At 42.6% G+C, this 23,839-nt stretch overlaps 2 protein-coding genes across 5 annotated transcripts in view; both read left to right on the top strand.

Annotated features, from left to right (window-relative positions):
* The window catches only part of LOC135490667 (TBC1 domain family member 30-like), a 28,295-nt gene extending 8,444 nt beyond the window's left edge, over nucleotides 1-19,851 (top strand). The window contains exons 1-11 of one of the 4 annotated variants that reach the window (XM_064775990.1): nucleotides 1,886-5,881; nucleotides 10,457-10,584; nucleotides 10,882-11,007; nucleotides 11,287-11,472; nucleotides 11,740-11,908; nucleotides 12,368-12,442; nucleotides 14,374-14,545; nucleotides 14,764-14,869; nucleotides 15,271-15,490; nucleotides 15,684-15,875; nucleotides 16,044-19,851. In XM_064775990.1, the coding sequence (XP_064632060.1) occupies nucleotides 5,695-5,881; nucleotides 10,457-10,584; nucleotides 10,882-11,007; nucleotides 11,287-11,472; nucleotides 11,740-11,908; nucleotides 12,368-12,442; nucleotides 14,374-14,545; nucleotides 14,764-14,869; nucleotides 15,271-15,490; nucleotides 15,684-15,875; nucleotides 16,044-17,101 (2,619 nt within the window). In that variant the 5' untranslated portion in view covers nucleotides 1,886-5,694 and the 3' untranslated portion in view covers nucleotides 17,102-19,851. Of the gene's footprint in view, nucleotides 1-1,885; nucleotides 5,882-9,522; nucleotides 9,927-10,456; nucleotides 10,585-10,881; nucleotides 11,008-11,286; nucleotides 11,473-11,739; nucleotides 11,909-12,367; nucleotides 12,443-14,373; nucleotides 14,546-14,763; nucleotides 14,870-15,270; nucleotides 15,491-15,683; nucleotides 15,876-16,043 lie in introns of those variants that run through there. The other 3 variants (XM_064775991.1, XM_064775988.1, XM_064775989.1) reach the window with 3 other exon arrangements.
* Nucleotides 19,852-20,341: 490 nt separating this feature from the next.
* LOC135491458 (leukocyte elastase inhibitor-like) lies at nucleotides 20,342-22,300 on the top strand. The gene is made up of 2 exons (XM_064777353.1): nucleotides 20,342-20,404; nucleotides 20,791-22,300. The coding sequence occupies exon 2, from the start codon at nucleotides 20,825-20,827 to the stop codon at nucleotides 21,944-21,946; it is 1,122 nt and encodes a 373-aa protein (XP_064633423.1). The 5' UTR covers nucleotides 20,342-20,404; nucleotides 20,791-20,824; the 3' UTR covers nucleotides 21,947-22,300.
* The last annotated feature ends 1,539 nt before the right edge of the window (nucleotides 22,301-23,839 follow it).

Here is a 23,839-nt window from a genome sequence, read left to right as displayed (position 1 = left end):
TTCTGCTTCTAAATACCTTAAATTGCTATCACTGATGGGGTTAATGTAAGGCTATTGGCAAAAAAAACCTTATTGGCGCGAAATGTCCCCAAATTATGAAGAAAAAATACAGGGTTTAGTGGTGTCCATGGAATGGAGAGGCCTGAAACGGGTTGTTTCCTTTGTGGAAATGACCGTATTTACTTGCATGTTATCACTAGTCATAGTATTATCACCTCTTGGTCATTGAGACTGACCGGGGTAGTGTGTCACCTCGAAAAATTTGCCGCAAAGAAACGTTCATCTTCAGTCCATATCCTATCAAACAGGTCAGACATAAGACCGTCCACTTATTACTGTCCACCAGCAAGTGGTCTTGTGGGCTGTAGGGCTTCATAAGTCAAGATGCAAAAACGAACAAAGCTGCTATGGAGAAACTTGTTGATGAAAAACCTATCTTTTATCTTGTTGCCCTGTATGTCTTGCATTCATACTTATTTCTTCTAACCTTAGTTGAGATTTATGGTAATTCGTGCTAATATTTACGTGAGAACATGCATGTGACCTTTAACCTCTCTCTGCCTTTTGCTTCTTGGACCAGGTTGGCTAAGCTTCCGCTTTGTAAGTATTGAATAATGGCATGTCGATGTTGCTATTGCTCATACCAAATTTAGAAAGTTTTGATGTTGCTGTTCATCACGTCGTTCATTTTTCCTTTCGGTTCTGTTGATGTTGTACGTGTCAGTTGTACATTGCAGGGCCAAGTAGTTCAATACAATTGCATGCCAACAACTTGCCGTTGAGTTTGACCAAATGCCTTCATTTAGGTCCTTAGACTTGATCAACGACAACTTTACGTTGAAGTCTCAGTGGTGGATAACCAGACCATGTTGTTTCATAGATGTACCTGTTTACCGTTTCCTTCGTACACTATTCTGCCACGTCATATCATGCACTTGTCACATCAACGTGTACCTCATGCACTTGTCACATCAACGTGTACCACATGCACTTGTCACATCAACTTGCACCACATGCTCATCTTCATATTCTCTGTTGTACAGTAGCCATCACTTAAGTGTATACGCTGTCAATATTCTCGTGTGGACTTTTTGTCAGTCTTGCCTGAGTTCCACAGAATCAGCACCGTTGGTATTGTTAATACAGTGTCAGCAATGATGGAGTCCCGTTACTGCCAGATGCTGTGTCATTGAACATGGATCTCTGTAGTATCTCGAGTAGCATTTAGATGGAACTCGTGTAGGAATGAATTCCAACAGCAGTACCATCAATACGATGTCGATCGATAGTGGAATTGTCGAGGGGAAATCCCTCGGTTTGCAGCAGATAAATGTAATTTTGTTATGTACGTTAGTTTTCAAACAAACATTCGAAGCTGCTGATTCAAGATTAAAGAAAGCTATGGCTGCTCAAAGATTATCATCAGGTGTACACGTAAGTCACTCTTCTAAAGAAAACGATCGCTACTCCTTTAGAAAGGATTCTCAGATGAAATTCACTAAGTAATCGATTCTTCTTCGGGCAATCTGAACCACCGAAGATGATAAAATGCTCCCGGTCAGGACAATCATAAGCTAAGCAAATAACTGTTAATCTGTCGTTCGCCCACTTCCTGTATATGCTTTTTATGATTGACAATCCTTTGTGATTCTCTTACGTCACGTGATGATGCACCAATGCAGCAACGTTGTACGGCGAATTCCTAGCGGGTATCGATCGACGTCACTAGCCACTCTCCCGCTGAATAAACCCCGTATTGGAGGCTGTAGTACATCCATAACACATTGGAATAGTATAGCAGATGAATAATTTATTAGCATCCGTCAGATCGCATGCGCTGAGTTTTCAGTGTAATTTATGTTCTACATAGTGGAGTGCTCCAGTGATACGGCGTAGACGTCATAGGTTAACCGAATCAGCTGGATCTGATTTAGGCTTAGTGGACCGGAAGACGTCGGGACTCCACCTTGACCGAAACGTTGGCTAACCTTTGGACCGCCGCTGGAACGCCGCTAAGCCATCACATACGGTATTGACATTCCTCCTCGTGGTCGTTTGACATTTTGGCTAAGCAGTCGTAGACTGCTGTGTATCGTCTCGTGGAGTGACGCTATAACGGCTTTCCCGATAGAGAAAAAGGTTCGTCTCTCGAGGTTGTGCTATCTTTGAGCTGCGGAAGTTCTGTCGGAGTGGTATCACCAAACAAGAACTATATATTCAATCCACAACAAGGATTCTTTGTGATACCTGTCAAACACTCTCAAAAATACTCTCGACCTTCTCTCGATTTCTTTGGTTCTTTCCGCGTGGTGTGGATGTTTTGACAGCTTGGAGAGCATTCTTACTGTATCGGTGCTTTGATGACCATTTCCTACGCCTACTGCGATACGAAATCTCCATTTAAAGAATCGCAATAACTCACTGACTGCCAACAAAAGTTATCAGCGGATGTTCGCGTGATTGGTTAATTTGGGATATGTCAATTGCTCCCCGACTCATCTACATGTACTTAGATTTATAACCAGCCTCTAGTGGTTAATTTTGGTGTCTAGTGCCATCCATCTAGTCTTTCCCATTGGCAGGGTGGTATGTATGTATGTTTCGCAGTGATCAATATATCGGTTGCCAATCTCTTCCTTGGCTTCTCTGAACGTTCTTGAAAGACAGCGACGTTGCTGGAATTGTGGTGGAGTAGAGGACGAATTGAGTCGAGTTGAACGGGAAGGATCCGTCGATAAACGAATTGAGAACTCTTCTTTCATACCTGGTTGCACTGGATTCGGAAGGAATCGTAAAAAAGACTTTCTAACTTGTTGTACTGCATACTATCAAGAGTGGAGGCGAGGGAATATCCAAGCCGGTCGTTGGAAAGCCCAGGTCGAGGTTACAGAGTTCTTCCTGGTGACTTGCTGTGAGGAAACGGTCGAGGCACTCTGACATACCACGGGATCTTTGTCGAGATATTTCGCAATTCTTTAGCCCTTGGAAGAAGCAATACGTTTCCTAGCAACAGTTTTGCTTCTTCCCCAATGTTAATGCCCACAAATCCTTAAGGATCCTTGCGAAAAAAACTTAATGTCACTCTGACAGGTTTTGTATGCCCTTCATGTCACGCCAAGGCTCATGTCGTACTTTCATTCATTCGAAACGTTAGCGTAACAAAACTGCCTGTCTCTTATAATTTTAGCCTTATTCTGGCAGTTCCGGCAAGAATTTTAATGATATAGCAATAAATCTCTCGAGGATACATGGGAGCTGCTATTGGAGTTGGATTAGGAGCAACAACGAAGTTCTGCTTAAAGTGTCTTGCTGCAATAAGAACTCGTCAGTGAAATCTACAACGAAAGTGATTTTTCAATCAGGGATGTCAGTGTCAGTGTCACTGTAACTGTCCAGTCTACACTCTGATGTCTGGTCTTCTCACAACAAGTACAAATTGGACATTTAGGCCACAGCATGCATCGGTTAGTGGTGTCATCTCCCATCGCGACTCGTGCAAGGCAATTAACTAACATTTAGCAATTAGCTGATAAGTTTGGACACCCAGAGGACAACACGTTTGCACTCGTTATATGTGTGCCGAGCCAACAGTCGACTTGCGAGTTATCGATATATACATGCGTTATTTTGTACGCTCTTAACTTGACAAAAAAACTGACATTTCTTCCAATGTTTCAAAGATGCCTTGTGACTACGTTGATCTCCGTAAAAACAACCTGGACACTCTGACGTCACTCTCGATGGATGTGAAATTCTGGCCAAAATTCAAACGGGTTACTACGGCTGGCTGTTTTGCACGCAATTCTGGCATATGCTATCTTAATACCGTCACCTCCGTTCAAGCTTATGTAAACTACACACTGGCTAGGATGCTTGCATTTGTCAATAATTGAACCGAACAGGAAATAACACTGAGATACCAACCACGTCAAGAGCGGATCACTGGTAGAGTGTAACCTCGGCCATATAAAGAGATGAAGATATAGCCGTTCTGGGATAAAAAGCTTTGGAGTACCAGGGTAATCATCAAAATGATCTACGGTTCATTGGCAGAAAGCAGACACTCATAATCCTTCTTCGAAATATTGCTAACTGTCCGTGTACCAATCTGCATTGACAATCCCGATTGCTATCTGGGAAGATAATCACCCGGCAAGAATAGTCTATAGTATAAATCAGCCTCGCATTATGACTTATAGTGGGACATGATTTATTATCATCCGAATGAATCGGATTCAATTTAATTAGTGTCATAGGTGTTCCGGATGATAATAATTGGTACTTGGCGCTGATGACGTCACGATCTGTTGGGTTCCGCGTGCTCCTCTAATGCTTCTGCTTACCATGGAAACGGGACTCCACCGAGGGTTTGTATGGCAACGAAATTAGCAGTTGATCATCACGCCAACACCAAGAGTAGTTGATGCGGTGTGTGTGACAGCTAAGACCTGCTTTCTGTTGGTCTGGACTTAATTCACGATTGGAGCTATTTCATCTCAGGAACAACTATAACTTTTGATCATCGACTTGGAGAGTTGCATTCAACCGGAAATCTACCACTCAGAACATTGCTTCCATTTGGGTGTATATAGTTTCTTTGGCGTTCTAAGTGGGGAACGAATTGTACCGAAGCGTTACCAGTGCAAGGACACCATTAACCTTCGAATTAAGTATAACTTGTGATAAGCCACTGTGATTAGCTGTTTGAACGACCTTGTTTTATCTGCGTATTGGATTGCTATCGTCCTGGCTACATTTTCACTGAATCTTCGATTTCTCTAATTAGACTAACTTCTCATATTGTCGATTTCTTGTGCTCGCCGACCTGAAGATAGGCCAACGCAAGCTGAATCTTCGTAACTTCTGTGAGGAAAATACACGATTCACGTTGAACTAAACTATCTGAACAGTGTCTTTCTAACCAACCACCTCAGTTTCTAGCCTCCTGAAATCAGCTGTGTGTAATATCAGTCTACTTGGATATAATAACACTTGGACGAATCTCGGCCAACTAAACTGCCAAGTACATGTAACCGGTGTAAATCATCCTGTGATCTAGACGTTTGCTCAAGAATAGTCTCGTGTCGTCTGCCACCAGCAATCGCACAGAAGATTCATCTTCGTTTCCGCCCACCTCACGAGGTTACGGTCCTCACTCCCGTGGTTATGTTCTGAAGAGATCAAATATTTGTCCGTGATATCACGTCTGCGGCATTTCTAGCCACTCAAACCGCCGGAATCTATCTATTGACTGTAAACATCACTGATCGATGTATGGGTCAGTCGCGGCCTGGGCGTGAGGTCAAACAATACAGAAAGAAAATATACTTCGGGGAATTGTAGACCAGGATCTTGACGACATTCAGCCAAATTTAGAAGCTACCTGGTTCGCCTGCCAAATCAGAACCTGTTAATGAAGTTTCATTGCATTCCGATAAAATCGTCTACTATAGGCGAATTTGGTTACATATTGGACACAGACTTGTGCTTATATGGACCGGGAGACGATGGATACGCTGATCTGCTCTTCCTACCGATATCCAATTTGTAACTGAACTATGAAAGAAATTTAGGTCGGAGTCGGTAACAAGTATCCTTAAGAAAAACCAGCACGGAGAATCGTACAAACAGGACAATTCCAGCTTTCTCAAGAAAGATCCCTACTCATTCAATTTTCCTTGTCTAAGTTAGGGTATGATGAAGGCAGGGAACCAACAAGCTGCCCTCGGCAAGGTACAGGAGTTCTTCAATGAGACCTTGCCACGTAGACTCACATCAACTCTCTCCTTTTCGGGACTAGCTAACCTGACGAAGAAATATCGCAAGGGGTCGCTGACGGCTGTCCAGAATGGACCTGACAGACGACGCTTTAGTGCTCCAGGTAATGTGTTTTTGTGGCGACACTTTTTACAACTCGGTAATTAATTATATCGGATTAATTTCAATACACACTAAAAATTCAACCAATTCCTATCGACAGTTATTTTTTAAATGATATTCGCATTTGGTGTTCCTGGGGGAAATCGTATACCAATGTTATATTACCGATTATATTGTCGTTCTTAATTTGATTTCAGTGAAACTCTGAAATAAATTACATCATGTCACGGAAACACACTGAAAATTCGAACAGAGTTCTGATAAGCAGTTATTTCAGTCTACATTAAAATTGGTTACCTAGCATGTTGAGAGAACCTTTCAATCGAATAACACATTTCCTACAAATGCTTTTAACTATGCTATAGTTTGCCGTAGGATGCGAGATATTGCGTTCTATCACAAAATTTTCTCGTATAGTACTAAACTACATGCTTTTTTTTAAAAACGAGACCTATTCATCTATATTCTAGATATTCTTCTCAAGATATATGGAATGAACACTTCTTCTCATTCTCTCATTTTCGACGACAATAACATGAATTACGGCTGTGTTTTGTAAGAATTGACAACTTAACGTGCTGTCTTTGTCGCCTACATGTTCAATTTTAAGTAAGTTGTGACTATTGTCACTGTGTGGGAGTAATACCTCAACATATTGTTCTTTCAATGTGCGTATTTCCCATTTGACAGAAAAGGTTATCCTTTTCACGCCTAACATTACTTATATCCATCTGACAACTTCCAACGCACTGCAACTTCAGTGCTGTGGTTGGCTTGCGGCATTCAGCCATCTTGTCGAATATTTTCCGACAAATGAATGGAGTTATATTATACAGTCCAGCGGCATGATTTTTGCGACGACCTTTAGGAATGTATATCGATCCCAAATGCATGTAGAACATGTGGAATCATGTACATTCGACGATACCGCTGGTGGTTATGCTAGCTTGACTATTGATTTGTGGGTATACCAGAACCAGTGCCCGAGAGACCGGTAAAGCATGGCACATCGACCATGTCAGTCTCCATGCCGCTGAAGTCAAAGACCGTTGTTCGTGATGAATTCACCCTTTGTACACGAAGTTTGTATCGCAGTTTGTTACTGTACTCTAAGGTTACTGTTTGTATTGGGCGAATATATATATTCTTGTTGTGAACAACAGTTTTGTGATCCGTATCGCCTCAATTCAAGGGAAGTGGTCAAGATGGTTTCTAGACCGACCAATCGAACCACAGGAGTTGCTTTTACCATAATCATACTCTCTTTGCTTTTACCATACAAAGAATTTCCTATTACCTGGTTACGTTATGTTAGCCTCATGTTATCACTATAGGGCCGTTTAGACGACGCGAAAAAATCCGGATGCGTCCCGAATCCGGATTAATTTTTCGTCGTGTAAACGCAAAAAGATCCGGATCAATGTGGTTGCATCCGGACTAAAAAGGTACCATCGCCTTGGGTGGTTTTAATCCGGATTCATCCAGATTCGATCCGAATGCGGTCTCTTCGCCTGTCGTCTAAACGGCCCTTATATAAATGTGGGCAAACGGGAAATCACCACGTGGCTTCTTGCAATTGATGGCTTTGCCTTTTCAGCACTTGATTTTAAACTGTCAATAGTGTTTTTGTTCCTATATCTTATAATTTCCATACTTCATGGTATTGCGACATAGATTACGGTTTCCCATATTGTGTTTCCATTTACCAATTCTCCCTCCGTCAGAATATATCGCCCTTGAAATATATCTTACTAGGCCACAATACACGACAGTCACCCACGCGATGGCCTTTGTGAGGAATTCCCTCACATGTTACCATGGCAACGTGTTAATGACGTCAGAGGATGTTCTAATGCGTCAGAAGTGTGGTGTATCGGGATAGCGAATAGCTTTAGGATATTGATTGGAAACGTTGCTAGCATTAAATATGCCATGATATGGGTGCAGCTGTACTTGTTTATCCTCTTCCGACAGATTGTCAGCGATGTCGATAAATATTATGTGATTATTTATTTATGACTCCGTATTGAATAAAAAACAGAAAAATGCCAAGTGTCTCGAGAGACAAATCAAACATTGGCAAAGCGTAGTATAGGCGCTGTTAAAGATCAACCTTTTGCCGACAATATGGCAGCATCAAAAACTGCAATGAGCAAAGAGGAAAATCGTCGAGTTTGGGTTTGTGAGTGTATCGAAGGCGACGTTTAATGCTGGAAAATGATACTTTTATTCGAAGACGGACATCAGAATCAGTAAACTTTTGGTGCGAGCTTTTAAATGTACTTTTATATATCTGTTTAACTGTATCAACTGTATTGTTCTCCTGTTTGGAGGTTTTAAATAAATAACAAAAAATAAATTTAAAAAGATAATTAAAAAAAACAACAAAAAACAACAACAAAAAACAAAAAACAAAAAAACAAAAAAACAACAAAAAACAACAAAAAACAAAACAAACCAACATATGGTCCACTAAAGGTGACTTCGAATAAAAACTTTCACTGTAACAGAAGATGTTCATCCACTTGAATCACATTGGTTTGTCATTCTTGGTTTGGACTGCCAATGTTGCTATCTTGTGCTTTGTCCAAATCCTGTCTTTAGGATGAACCACCTTTGATGTGGACTTAGCATTACAACTCTATCTCGACCATACATCACAGCTTATACATAACGATGGAATGTCATTGATGATTACGAGTTGGTGGCTTCTCTCAAAGAATTCGAATGACAAATTGCAAATCTTCCTTCTGGGAATTGTTGCAATAAATCCTTATCCCGCGGCATTAATGCCGTGGTCTGACCATCATTTCAATTTATGGCTGCATCTTGATAGTTATCGGAAGTGCATTTTTAAGCCCTCGAGCGTATTCATGGTCTTATTACTCGCAGTGGCTTTCATGGTCAGTCTGCAAACATTTGATGGCGAATTTATGGGCACTTCTTTTGTCATTCATTTCAGAACGGACGGGTCAAGTTCTTCACCTTGATATTGTTGGTTCTGCAACTGTTAGCTTTACATGCCTCCGTATGTCTTCGTATTACGCGTTTGTAGTTATGTATTTGCTGTTTCTACCAGATAGCAGGCGATAAGAATATTGATTTCCCGCTAGATATGTCCCTAATTCAGGTCCATTGCTCAAAGGCTGGATGCTGCTGTTGCTCAACTGCCTCTATTGATCACTCTGTCCGAACGCTTCACAGGACTTCATGATCAGGATATTCCAAAACATTTCGACACAAATAAACCATAGTTAACGACGTATAATGCACTATGTACCCATAGTGCCTAGTTTAAAGCAAGTGTCAGACTATTCTTCTGAAAGCCTGATCATTATGAGTAAATATTATTTTCCGTCATGTAAATTGGCCCAGGCACTATAGTCCCAGTGACTCACCGTTATCATGTGTTTTCCAGTTGACAACTTTATCTTCGTTTGAGTTTTTGTGTATCTTTCCCCTTGACAACTACGTCTCATCAAAGCACACTACAGCATCCTCTTCATTCGTAGTCATGTTCGTTTGTTCAGCTGCAAGTTCGATTAGAAAAGGTGTGCCTTTGGTGGCGATGGCCATAGAAACATGATACTCACGAAACTTCGTGGTGAACTTGTGATTCGGTGATAAGAAAGATGTTGTTGAATTCCTTTACCGGTATTACGAGAATAAGCTGGGACTTTATGATTGCTCGCTTTATCTTTGTGTCACACTGGTGATGGTGAACGACCCGTGGCTAATTCATTGACAATTTGGAAGCTGAACCATTCTATCCAGCACGTCACTGCTTACGTTGGTGAAGCAGAGGATTCATTGGAAGGAAATAGAAGATTAGGGTTTCTGTTGGTAGTCAAGATGTGGTTGAATATGTAGATGATCATCGTCGCAAATCATCGTCCTTCTCTTGCTCTGTCTGTGGCATGTAACATTTCTGCTTTGAAATCGAATCAAGATTTGGATACCTGGGATGATGAAAAAGGGATGTTTCTTGAAAGCCTGTATGGCAAGGATTATGACCTCATCGATTTCAAAAGTCATTATGAGGCAAGGTCAGTATGAGCGATACGACCATGTTGTCCTTTTCCTCTCATTTCCTACCATGTAAACTATCTAGCGCCGTATTGAAATCAGATGGAACTTTGACATTTCTCGAAGTCGTTTCACCCTTTCTCAAAGCTGTTCCTCACAATAACCACACATCCGCAGCTTATTAGGATAAAAGCTGCGTGTTGCTGTTCGCCGGATATATGATCTAATTCGGGACCCACTCGGGTGTGGGCGACGCTAATATCCGCATCTACGCAAAAACGTGCCGATCTTTTTTACCTCGTTTAGAAAACATCAAATAGATTGCAGTCCCACAGATGTCATTTTCACGCTGGCGAAATAATGATGTGAGCACTATTCGAGTAGTAACGAGTTGCTATATAGTCAACTTAATGTATTTCCTTCCGTCTTTTTCAGGTTTCGAAAGCAGTTCACGCGAAAACGACTCGTCGTTCCTATAAGGCCAGTGCGTGTAGTATTTCTCCTATCGGATCTAAATCATTAACCTTTGTCGACTATTGTCTTCTTGTAGGTATCGACACGAGGATCAAGTTCAGCCTTGAGCCTGTGGGTGGTGATGACACCTTCCAGCAGTGGCATGATGCCATGAAGGCAGTGGCAAGGCTTCCATTGGGTATACCAAGAGAATTCCGAAAAAAGGTAAAGATTTCCAAATTCCTTCGCGTTGAAGGTCATCTGCAGCATTATCTGACCTTAGTCCAACAACCTTTGGAACTAGTAGGGTTTATGCTTCCAGCCAAAACGGTGTTTCTCAACGGTGTTATGGTCAAGGAGGTGTCAGGTTTAAAAATGCATGGTTCCAGAACAAGGGACCTGAGGGTGGAATACTTGATGTAGATTCAGACAACTATGGGGTCAATCAGGCCAATTTGTCTTAAGGATTGTATCTTTAACCGTTTGCATGTTCATTTGATAGCATTTTTGTGTTGATTTCAGGTGTGGCTCAGCCTTGCGGACAATCATATCAAGAGTATTCAGATTGACTGGGAGAAGACCAAGCGCTTTTGTTTCAATGAGAGGAGTAACCCAGATGACAACAAACTCGGCATACAGATCGTTAAGGTAAGGTCAGGAGGCAAATCTTTTCCATTTTAAGTGGAACTTCCAAGAGCAAGGCATGTTTCTAGCCATTCCGCCCGGAGTTGTCTATGTATAGGTTCTTTCCCTATAAGAGAGAATCAGTATGTACAGGTAACTCTCCAGCCGCTCACGGAGAGAAAAACATACATGTAGATGCAGATTCCCTTTACCAAGAACCTGTTATAGTTGGCCTTATGTCCCTCTGTTTATGGTTAAACAAAAAAATGAGTAAAAATGATTCATGTCTCATTCGTGTTTTAGGACTTGCACCGAACTGGATGCAGTGGTTTCAGTGGTCAGGACAATGAGCAAGACCGTGCCGTCTTAAAACGTGTGCTGCTGGCGTATGCGAGGTGGAACAAACACGTAGGGTACTGCCAGGGCTTCAATGTGCTGGCCGCCCTCATCTTGGAGGTGATGGAGCGAAGGGAGGATGATACATTGAAGGTAGGACCAGGATTGGGACACGCAACATCTTTTGATAAGATCTTGTAGAGTTCTGAAAAATGTTACAGTTCTTCTTAGCGTTTGATTTTGTGTATCGCTCTACGACGAAACCGATGGTTCCTTCAACTTTCCAACACTTCACTTCCAGGTGATGATTGATCTCCTGAAGTTCTGAAAAATGTTATAGTTCTTCTCAGCGTTTGATTTTCTGTATCGCTCTACGACGAAACCGATGGTTCCTTCAACTTTCCAACGCTTCACTTCCAGGTGATGATCTTCCTTATCGACCACGTGCTACCTGACAGCTACTTCGCCAACAATCTCCGTGCGTTGTCGGTCGACATGGCCGTCTTTAGAGATTTATTGAGGTTCAGACTAGATGATCTTTCAAAACATTTAGATTACCTTCAAACGGCTGCTCGGGACAAAAATTCAGGTATGTATAAGCCGAGCTATTACTGATATCTAATTTGCTGTACAGAAATCATGTACTTAAACGTAACTAACCATCTCTCTCCTTGCAGCGTGTTTCTGTAGAATTCCTTTGATGTCAATTTCTTTTGTTGAAATCCGTTACTCCATTTTGATGTATATCATTACATGTATTTCTGTTGTAAGTAGTTGTTATAGGTCAAGCACCTTTTTAATGTTACATGTATAAAGGATATCCTACAGAAATACAGTGTTATGTTCTCTCGGTATTGGCTGCCTCACTGAGCCATCTGTTGCAACATTCCAGTTGACCAAACGTTATTGGAACGAAGCCCGTACAAGAACCTGCTTTCTCTCTTGGACATCCTTTTTGACACATTTTAGTTGTTGGAAGATGTATTTTTAATGTTCCTTCTGTAATATACATATCAGACCATTAACTGATCATCATTGTTCTCTCTAGGCGTTTGCCAAAAGTTACAGGCCTCTTACGAGCCACCTCCAGACGAGCTCTTATATCCCGATGCTGCTGATCCAAGCAAGTTATTTTAACAGGAATAACTAGATTGCATTGAACTATTAACCATTAAGCTTTTCACACTAACATTTTTTTCTGAGAGGTGATGGAAGTGAAATGGATAATAATAATAATAATAAATACCAGATATTATTGTGCCTTGTACAAGATAAGCATGCTCCAAGGCACTTTACAATGGAGTTAGAAGCAAATATTTGGATTTAAAACAGTTTGATAGTGGTAAAACAGACAGATTAAAAAAAAAATTTTAAAAAAAAATTGAGTCTCTAAAACATAGATGGCACATGGATACCTTGGGTAACAACTTGTAGAAAAGAAATGTTTGACTTGTCACCATATTTCACGAAATGCCAGAAATTTTAAGCTTTGGCAGCTGCCTCGGTGGCTTATTTTCGATGTGGTTTGATAGAAGGTACTCTCGCAAATTGTTTGCACTTAGACTGATATGGTTCAGCTTGTAAAGTGATGTCATACATATAGCCCGAAATGCCCTTCACCACTTATTGGGGTTTGACCTACATCACCACTTGGCAGAAACATTTATAGGCATCCTCTGAGTCAACCTTTTACTGCTACCGACGAAACACATGAAATGTCTCTCATCCTTTTCCTCAAATTTACCTCCTTTTATCAAAACACACTTTTGATGATTCCACCTAGAACTTTTATAGAATAGATTCTGCACATGCTCCATCCACTTATTACATCTGTTCCATCTTGAGCTATTGATTTGTGGCGAAACTTATATACAAACCAAGTTCTCAATGTCTGAAATAGTATTCGTTTGTAGTACTCTAACACCCAGGGTCCAATGGTGTATGTTTACTGTCTGTGGTTAGATCTCTACGGGTGCAACTGGCATCAAAAGCTTGTCGTCAAATCCACCGTGTTGACACGAATGTAGTTAATCCAATGTAACCAACCGAGAAGGTCACGTCCAGCTTAAATGGTGTTTTTCATTTGTACCTAGTGTGTCTCTCGAGGACAAAGTCACGACCAGAATGAGAAACAAGTTCGCTTTAAGATAGAATCTTACCACAGCACGTCCATAATCTTGCATGGATCGTTTCTGGTTAAGATAAAGGAGCTAGTTGTCTGATATTATGTCCCCAGGCAATATCTCCATCAGGTACTTCCGTTATTGATATGCAGTACCCATTATGCGACTGAGTAGTTCATCGTGAAATCGCATGTTGCATGTCATCCCTGAAAGCCAGTTGATCATCACACGAATATGAGAATGAATTACTAAACTGCACGATGCTTTAAACACACATCTTGGTGCTTTCACCACAGGTGCAAACGTAACAGTACTTACAATTTCTGAAAGCGAATGTAGTAAGGTCGGGGAATGAAAAACATCGACACTGAAACAGTTGATGTAAAAACGCAAGTGAATACGACAGTTGAGAAGACATCAAAGATACGATTGTCATGCCCTTAGCCATAGTTCCCTGTAAACCTGTGTTGAACGAATATAAAATACGATTTTTGTTGTTTGATTAATGTTTGAAAAACAACCTGTGCCAAGTTTGCCTCTCTCTTATTACATTCCGTCATGCATCACTCTCACCCATTCATACGGATTTGTTGTTTTTCATTACAACGTTAATTGCAGATCGATCATCACTGTTTGCATTCAATCTCCATTGAGAGGAAATAGTCACGCAAATCTGGCCATGGATTAACGATGGTTAACCCTCATACTGGGCTCATATTTAGAAATTTTAGGAAAATTCATCCTCACATATATATTACAACACCGCAGATTGTCATAAAAGTAAGCATGTCATCTACATGTCATCCATATAAAAGTTCGTACATGTAGTGTCGTCTACATAAAGGTTCGCATGTCAACCACATAAAACTTCGTAAGTCATCTACATGAACGTTAGCATGCCATCTACATAAAATTCATTCCCTCATTCCAGGTACCAGTTATGAACCACCTCTCACTAATGTGTTCACCATGCAATGGTTTCTCACCATGTTCGCCACATGTCTTCCCAAGCCAATCGTCCTGAGAGTGTGGGACTCCATCTTCCTGGAAGGATCTGAAATATTGCTCAGAACTGCGTTAGGGATCTGGGAGAAGTTAGCAGAGTAAGTAGAGTGTAGACTCCCGGCCGAAGCAGTCGATATGTCATCCTAGATATAGTCTTCCAGATGGAGGGACGAGACCTCTCCACTACTGCTGGAGTATGGCACAGTGCGACAACCAGGGCAATTGACGTGGTTTCCTGCCTAAAGCTGATGATATTGGAAAGTCTTCGGTACCAGTTTCTTCAACCACTTCTCATCTATTCTATTTCTATTTCCAGTCGTATCATGTCAGTGGAGAGTGCCGACGAGTTTTACTCAACCATGGGGGTGTTAACACAAGATATGTTAGATAGTAATATGTTTGATCCAGATCGAATGATGAAGGTTAGTACTTGACATAGTACTAGTCAATGCCTACTGACACGCGCAGCCGAGATTCCTTCTACCTGGTACGAAAAGGAGAACCAGGGGAACCGGCCACGTAGGCCTTGGTCGGCACCAGTCTACTGGTCTAGGAGAAGGATAACTCTGATATGAAACACGACAAGTAGATGTCGGCAGGGACCAGCCTTTGGGGCGCGGTTAAAAGTTGTGACGCTACGAACTTGTCCGTACATAGAAAGACTTAATAGGGTTATAGCTCTACTCCGTAGTCACTCCCGGGTGTCACTGTCTGATACTTGTAATGTGATGTACGACTTCTCTTTGTTTGCATTTTGTATCAATGTTTCTCCTATCTTCTCTCTTTCAAAACTAAAACGCTTTCACTGTTGATTTCTCACCAGAATGTGTACTCAATAGCCCCATTCCCCCATCCGCAAGTCAAAGAACTGAGGGAGAAGTACACGTACAACATCACCCCGTTCACGGCAGCCATGTCGACTGGCGGGAGGCGGAGTGCCAGAGGCATCTTGTTCAGCGATGACGACGATATCGAAGATGAAGATCTGGAGGCGGTCAGTTGCTTCACCGGGATACTGGGACCACAGAATTTCAGAGGCAGAAGTAAGCTGATATCAGTCATATTTTGTTCATCTACTCGGTGTGTCTTTGCATTCGTTCTTCATTTGTTCCCTTTAATCTTGAAATCAGAAACCTACATGCTATAAAGATAAGTGTCCTTTAACAGTAAGAAGAAACTCTGTGTCCTACGTCTGTGAAGTTCTCCACAATACCACTTCATTTCCATTCTTCGTAGGTGAATCCGGTGAAGCGAAAGTGAATCACGCAGACATCTCCAATGTTAGCCCAGGAGCTTATGCTGCCAACCCCCACGAGCAGATGCAGGATTCACCCTTCATGGAGAGGATGACCACCGACATTGATGCTCTGAGGAAACAGTATGAGAAGTTACGGCAGAGGCAGCAGCAAGCTCATGTTATATTGGCGGGTAGGTATAGTGGAAGCTGCAAAAGTGGGAAACCGTGTGGATTTCACAGGGAGTTGATGAAACTGACCATAACAGTCTGCTCTGTTCGTGAATTGTATGTTCTCTTATCTCTTCCTTGCTTGTCACTTTATCATCTGCCGTGGTATCTATATTCTTGTTTTTCTTCAGCTGCCAATGCCAGGCACAACGCGAAGAGTAAGATAGAAGCAGCTATGATGCCAAAGATCGAAACTCCAACTGTGGCGATGAACCACCTCTTCGTATCCAAGGGACGGGGCAATAAAAATCGTCATGTGACAGAAGGACCACGGATCGCAATCATGGGTGCCCCCATGGTGAAGGCCCAGCTCAGGTTGACGCACCCACAGAAACAAGCAAACAGGTCTAGAAGGCCGAGCCAAAGCGATGAGACTTGTAGTATGTCTTCGGTCACTACAGAAGAGCCTTGTTCTATCAGCGAGGCTGGAACGTATTGCCAGGATCGTGACGAAAGTGAGGTGACGTCGATTGTGTCAAGTGGAGATTTAGAATCTCACGTGTCTGAACCAGACTCCAAGATTAGTGTTGGTTCTGATGGAGAGGTGATAAATGGGGGCGCTAGTGTTGTTCCATCTGTTGGCAGTGAGGGGAGTGATTCTGCTGGAGACTTGAGGAGTTCTTCCAGTGACAATGGTGTGATTAAAGAGAAACTACTCAAAGACAAGTGTAATTTACAGAGTAAAATACAGCTGCAGAGTCTCCACGGGGAGAGTTGCCACCTACAAGAGATCAGGGACGGGTTTGTGATTCCTAAAACGCGGACGGATTACTCTGCATCTGGGACATCAGATGACCAGGAAACTGATCAAGATGGCGACTTGCCCTTGGAAGAACAGGCAAAGCAAGATATCACTGCAGCTTATATCACCACACTGACTTATAAATCTCACAAAAGTGCCCATGATAAGACGTCCCCTCTTCCCTCCTACACTCCCTCCCCAGTTGAAAGTCCCACGAAAGAGAAGATCCGTAATCCATTCCCTGTGCGCTATGCTAGTCAACAGCGTCACAAGAATGGTGTGAAGTTAGGACTTTACGATCCGGAAACTGCTCTCCAGGATTATGAGGAGTGTCATCGACAAAGACCGTCTCATACAAAAGGTATCAGCCGTGCCCATATCAACATGTGCCTCCACCGCCAGTATATGGCAGAGGTCCGCGAATCTGCTAAGAAAACAAAACGGTGATTGTGACATTGTGATTACTGCACCGAAACTACACTTAAAGTATTCCAAAGAAGATATAGTTATGTTTATAATTGGATGTGAGGTATGACAATGTGGTGTTTGTGGATTTACCATCTTTGCATTTACTCGTTGCCAATATCAGGACATAATGCAAGCCTTTGTCGGTTCATTTATTACCTGATGTATTGATCGACCTCTGGAGTGCATTGCCTTGTACTAGAGGAGTTGACGCTCTGGCTTCACTAACTTAAATAGTGTGGTGTGGGGATGGATTTGCCATCTTGGAAGACTGTCTTGAAGCTGATGGAAGCGTTGTTTCTCTCTCAACTTCTATCAAAGATATTGTTACATTTGCACATAACTTATTATCATCTGCCCTTTCTCTGTGTTCTGTCTCGTCATGTCTAAACCTGTCTCGTGGTTTGCCCCTGAAGGTATTACCGTAGTATACTCTTTTACTTTGTTTTCTGTAAGATCTCGTCTACATAACCTAACATGAATCTAGTGCAATACAACAAGCTGACAGTGGAATGGTCTAATCGTGTGGAGGCAGCCTCTGGAACGCCCTTCAAGTTCTGTTCGCCTTGAACAAGCCTTTTCATCCAAGGGGTATGAAGGTTGTGGTATGTCAATACCTAGCAGGTCATCTCGGAGAAAGAGTAGCCGTTGTTACTGCTGTCACGATACAGGTCACTTGGACAGTGAGTGTGTCGTTGGCTTGTTGCAAATGTATTTCCCTGTGGATGTCGCAGAACTGGATGTAGTGTTCCCAGTTGCAGCAAGAGGGGGAAATTGTTGGTTCTGGAGGAAGAACTCTCAAAATGTGTAGTGCTCTCCTTCACATCTTCGGTAAACTGAATGAACAGACTAATCAAACCTGCAGTGAGTTTTCTCAGTTGAGCACACAAATTCAAATATGCCGCGAAGACGTTGAATGTGTTTTCACCAACCGGCAGTGCGCTTGTCGAAGAGTGGATACAGAAATTTGGCGCGCCCTTAAGGCTACATGGTGATCAAGGGGCCAACTTCTCCTCTGCCGTAGTCAAATAAACAATAGTGTCAAAATATTCCGGTTAGAATTTAATTTATTGATTAAAAGTTCCAGCTCATTCCTTGTGCAATAAAGACATGTTCTGTAGTCTATTCATGTATACACTTTGTTGGTGCTCGTTCGAGTGATTGTTTATCTGTTGGTTTCGTTGATAGTTGGAGTGCTAGTCCAGTGAATTGATAAAAGTATGTTTGCTCAATATAATGGGTGTCCAAAAGTATATGCAAACTAGTTACTTATTTCAGTTTGTTACGTATCGGTTGGGATTGGGTATCGAGGGGAGATCTCACCCACTAGAAAATAAGGACACCCTACCAAATCATTTTGTCCGGTCATGTGTAATATTAGTCATCTCCGCAGCTACAGGCAGAGGCAGTCTCTCCACGTGTACAAAAACCCAATTGTCAAAGAGGATCCACATTATTTTGTCCTGAAGTGTACTTACTCGAACTCAAAATAAGAGTTTGTTATCCTTCAGAATGCCCAGTCATTTTACATGGTTGGGGTTATAAGACTAGCTGCCTCTGACTGTAGTTATTGTCTATTTATTGTGGTCTGTGAAGTATCTGTGTCTCTAATAGTAGCATTCCGAGTCCACCGTCTGAGATTACGTGTACAGACTGAGGAATATGATCACCATACTGCCAATGCATTAGATATGGAAAGTCTAGTAGGGTCTAGGAACTGGATCCGGGTCGTTCTGCCAAGCCACGAACTTGAACTGGGATCATCATTCGGTAATTGTGGTAGTGGCATTTGAAGAAACAAAGAAGTGAATGGGAGATAGGATGGGAAGTATGTTAGCAGGTGGGATAAACTTCTCCGTTCATCTTGCATAATCATGTTTGTGATGTAACTTCGTGAAAGCAGATACACTTAGATGGTAACAGGTTAATTGGGGCTTGGGCACTGGACGTGGGCCCTTTTGAATCGGGCTGCACAAGAGATCGGGCCGGGAGTCTATGGCTAACATGGCTAAGCAGTAAGCATCACATTTCTTGGTATACTCTCATTTTATTGAGTGTTTTTGTTTCATTCTCAATTCATAAGGTAATGAGCATTGATGCAGGGTGTGTCAGAAGTAGGCCTAGTTTCAATTTGTGTGTCACGATTATTTAGCGATACGAAGGTTCGTTCAGCACAAGTGTTTTGGATGCGCGGAACTGTATTGTTGGTACGTGCTATGGCCACTAATCACAGTTATGTTCGATTGTTCAAGTTGCGGGTAGTAAATGATGACAGCAGGTTATTGTTGTTCTGTACGTTTAGTCTCTTTCTGTTACACCCTGTAAGGCAGTTACGTCATCCACAAAGAGTGACTGTGTGTATATATATTGTTACGGGCGGTAAGATACAAAGTGATGAAAAATAAGAAATGACCACCCTTTCCATGATGAGCACACCAACTACATACATGTACAATAGTTATTTTTGTTTGGCCAGCATGTCAAAAGTTTGGCTACCTAAGATTTCGTTTACAGTTTTTTCCAGTTTAATTGTAAATTTCCTGTACGGTTCAGAAGCTAATAGTTTTGGTCAACTTTTGAAGAGGATCATGATGGGGTTGTAATATTGGTGAATAGGGCATCTCATATTCTCACTGCATGTCTTATCGCCTAGATTGGCGAAGGCGAGGGTCAGATTGTGTTCTTTGCTAGTCAGTTGTTTGAAATAAAGTATAACTTCATATTGATTGTAATTTTGTTGTTCTCTTATTCCGTCTAGTTACTTCGGGTATTAGCTGCTCGGCGTTTTGCGCCGGGTGTAGCAGTCGAAAAAGTCCACCTGAAAAAGGTATCTGGCTTGAATTCTGATGGATTATGGTATGTATATGGTTCCATAGATGGCAAACGCCTAGAGATCAAAAGGCATAAAAGACATTCTATCCTGGAACATTTCTTTTTCTTCTTCTTCTTCTTATACTCGGGTAGGACACCTGCCGCGATTGAAACTCCGTTCGCAGGCCCGGTGCGTATTTCTGCCACGATCTGACATGGGCCAAGTCAAATTGGACCGAAAAGCTGGAAAAGATGTGTTCAGATCAAAGCCTTCAAAAATCCATCGAGCGCAAGTTAGATAGTGCTCCTAGCGTTTGCTGGGAGAGTTTACTGACGGTCCGAACCTGATGCATTTATGGCATATTCACATTTCCCGCCAGTGGGGACATCTCTGTCGTCTGCTAAAAGGTAGCAGTCGCGTATATGACGTCATCATAATCGTAAACGCTTCCTGGTTGGCAGCATACAGCACTGGTAAGCGTGATAATTTCAACGGCGGTCAGCCGTGTTGCTTCTGGTGATATGAGGTGTAAAGCCTGGTCTACACTTTTGAGAAGTGTTGTATATGTACTAGAAGATCTTTTCAAGACTGGTTACGCTAAGCTGATTTAAAAGTCGTGGCGATATTCAAGAGCCAAGCCGCTCTTGAGTGTGCCTCCATTACTTGTAGTTTGTGATGGACTGGAGGTCAGGGCGGGGAATTCAAACACTGGGTTCTTGAAGTACACTCTTTGCGGTAAAGATCGATACCGTATATTCAATCTCTTTTTTTCTCAGTCTACTTTTGAGTTTTTGAAAATTGCTTCACGTAGCGCATACCATCTGGCACTGTATTATAACTAGTAAATGTCTTCTTTCAGAACTAAATTGAAGTGACCCGGGAAAGTGAACATCATGGCGTCTCCACAACAAGACATTGTCGCAGCAAACACAAAATTTGCGTTTGATATCTTCAGCACTCTCCCCAAAGGTACCAACACCTTCATTTCACCTCTGAGCATCTCGGCTGCCCTGGCCTTGACCTTGCTTGGTGCTAGGGGGACGACAGAAACCAACATGAAGGAGGTCATGAACCTGAGTGACCTTAAGGACGTCCATGCGACCTTTGGAAACTTGACAGGGATCCTGAATCGCACCACTGCAGATTATGTCTTGCGTCTGGCGAACCGTCTCTTCGGGATGGAGGGGTACAACTTCTTAGAACCATTCCTAGCAGACTGCAAAAGTCAATATGGAGCTGAGCTCAAAAGTCTTGACTTCAGGAACGAGGCTGCGTCCCGCAAGACCATCAATGATTGGGTTGAGAAGCAGACCGAGGATAAGATCAAGGATTTGATAAAACCAGACGTCTTGACTGAAGAGACTGCACTTGTTCTTGTGAATGCCATCTACTTCAAGGGAACCTGGAAGAATCCATTTGAAAAACGTGCAACCAGGAAGCAGCTATTTCATCTCTCGGCTAAAGAACAGGTTCAGGTGGACATGATGTTCCAGGGGGAATTCGCAAGATGGGGCTACTTTGACCAACATGGTTGCCAAGTCATTGAACTTCCCTATGGGAAGGCCGAGGACCTAAGCATGGTGTTCCTGGTTCCCCTGGAGATAGAGGGACTAGCGGCACTGGAGAAAAAGCTAACGGTAGGGCTATTAGACGAAATCACAAAGAAGCTCTCCTCTTCAAAGCTTGATATTAACATCCCGAAGTTCAAGTTTGACTTTGAGATGAACTTGGGTGACGTCTTGGTTAAGATGGGCATGGGTGAGCTCTTCACCAGGGGCAAGGCTAACCTCTCTGGGATGGATGGGACCAACAGATTGTACATCTCTGCAGCTGTCCATAAGGCCTTTATTGATGTGAACGAGGAGGGTACTGAGGCAGCTGCAGCCACTGGTATGATGGCAGTTGCTATGTGTATGCCACCACAGTTCATCGCGGACAGACCATTCTTGTTTTACATTCGAGACAACACGACCAAGTCGGTGCTGTTCATGGGGCGTGTTCACAAGCCGGAGTAACCCATTCGAACTGGAGAGGCTTTCAGGTTGGGGAGGTCGTACTTAAGGACGAGATAACTTTCAACAATGATTTCGTCAACGCCACGTCAGACCTGAAGCCAACTCTGTTGTTATGTAGATTTTAGATATCGGATTCATGTTTTCTCTACATTTGCTACTTAAACTGGCCCAGAAGAAGATACATCACAATGATGTAGTGTAGTTTCAAAATTCATATCTCTCGGGTATTTGATTTGCCTTTATCGTATCATGTACTCATCTTTTATAATATTGTGAAGCGCAGGAAAGATTTATCAACCTTTGGCGCTATAAAAAATGGTAAATACACGTAATAATAACAATAATAATACCTTACATGTAGCCTTCGTTGTTTCATCTCCGATCTGCAAATTCAGCATGAATCGTACTCCGGACGAAGTGAATCGGCTTCGTCCCTCTCTGGCACATGGCATCCCTTCGCAGCACTAACTCACCATTACAGGACCGTTCCCCATCACAAGCAACCCTACGCTTTCTGACATGACTCTGACAAGAAGTATTGGGAGAAAGATCAGGCATGTCCAGATCCTTGAATATCCACGACTCTTCCTTTGCTCCCAAAACTCCCAATATTTCTCACTCATCAGTCGACCCGATGAGCTAACCACACCAGTGAAGTATTCCAAAAGGTGTAGCCTATCGGCAGGTCAGGGGGCCCTGTACTGCAGTTTCTTGTGTGCCAACCTTGAATTCACATTTTCCTCCAAAGCTATCTCCGGGCACTGGCTCTGTCGTCTGCTGAAGGGCAGCAATCGCAACTCATGACGTCATATTGTACCTGCTTAATGATCGGCAACAGTGATAAGGCTGATAGTATTTCTCCCTTTCAAGGGATGGCAGAGGTGTTGAACCTGGTGGTACCATGTCCATTTGTTAATAACTCGCAGTAACGAGTAAGTTCTCCAAGATACATGCAGAAATATGAAGATCCAATAGAACAAGTCCGTCAACAACCTCTTTCGGTACTTCTGTGCATGGAACTAGGTCACAGCGGGAAATTCAAGCATGTTCAACGTCACAAGACTGCGTGTTCTCTTTTGAAGGTCACAATGCCAGTCTGGTCAGTGCAGTTATGAAGCTCACATTTGCTTCACTACCTTTCAGATTTCTGTTTACTTGGTTTCACATAACTCTACCATCTGGCACTTCTCATTTCAGAACTGAAATGGAGTGACCTAGGTAAGGGAACATAATGGCGTCGACTCCTGGGGAAGATATAGGTTGGATGGCACCAACAGGCTGTACTGGCGTCGACTCCTGGGGAAGGCATGGGATGGATGGCATCAACAGGCTGTACATCTCCGCCGCTGTCCATAAGGTATTTATTGATGTGAATGAGAAGCGCACTGAGGCAGCAGCAGCCACCGCCATGATCTTGGCGTGTGCATATGTTATGCCAAAGCAGTTTGTGGTGGATCGACCCTTCGTGGTTTACATTCGATGCTGTTCATTGGGCATGCCGCTGATATTGGTGTTTACTCGCCCAAGGTCAATTGGCAGGTGGCCGTTCTCGGAAACTATGCCAACGATTCTGAGTGAAGTGTTTAATATGAGTGGTTGTAGCGCCATCACGCGGATGTCACAGGCGCGCGATGATCTTCATTACTGTCCCAAAGGCTAGATGGCGGTAGCGCCAAGTTCAGAAGCGTTGTCGAATGCGGATTTGGTTCTGGTTGATAAGTGACTGGTTCCACCTGGAGGTAGGCGTCAGTGAGGTCAATCAAGTCCTTTAGTGCCACAAATTCAAGCTCTACCAGCGACCCACCGTGTAACTAATCGGGCCTAATCAAAATAAAGATCGTCAAGTGATTGTATGCCAAGTTGGTTAATTAATGTTCGGGGCGGTAAATTTGA

This window comes from Lineus longissimus, chromosome 7, assembly GCF_910592395.1.
Source record: "Lineus longissimus chromosome 7, tnLinLong1.2, whole genome shotgun sequence".
Classification (NCBI taxonomy): Eukaryota; Metazoa; Nemertea; class Pilidiophora; order Heteronemertea; family Lineidae; genus Lineus; species Lineus longissimus.
Note: the sequence above shows the minus strand (reverse complement) of the source record. Positions and strands in the feature narration are given on the sequence as shown.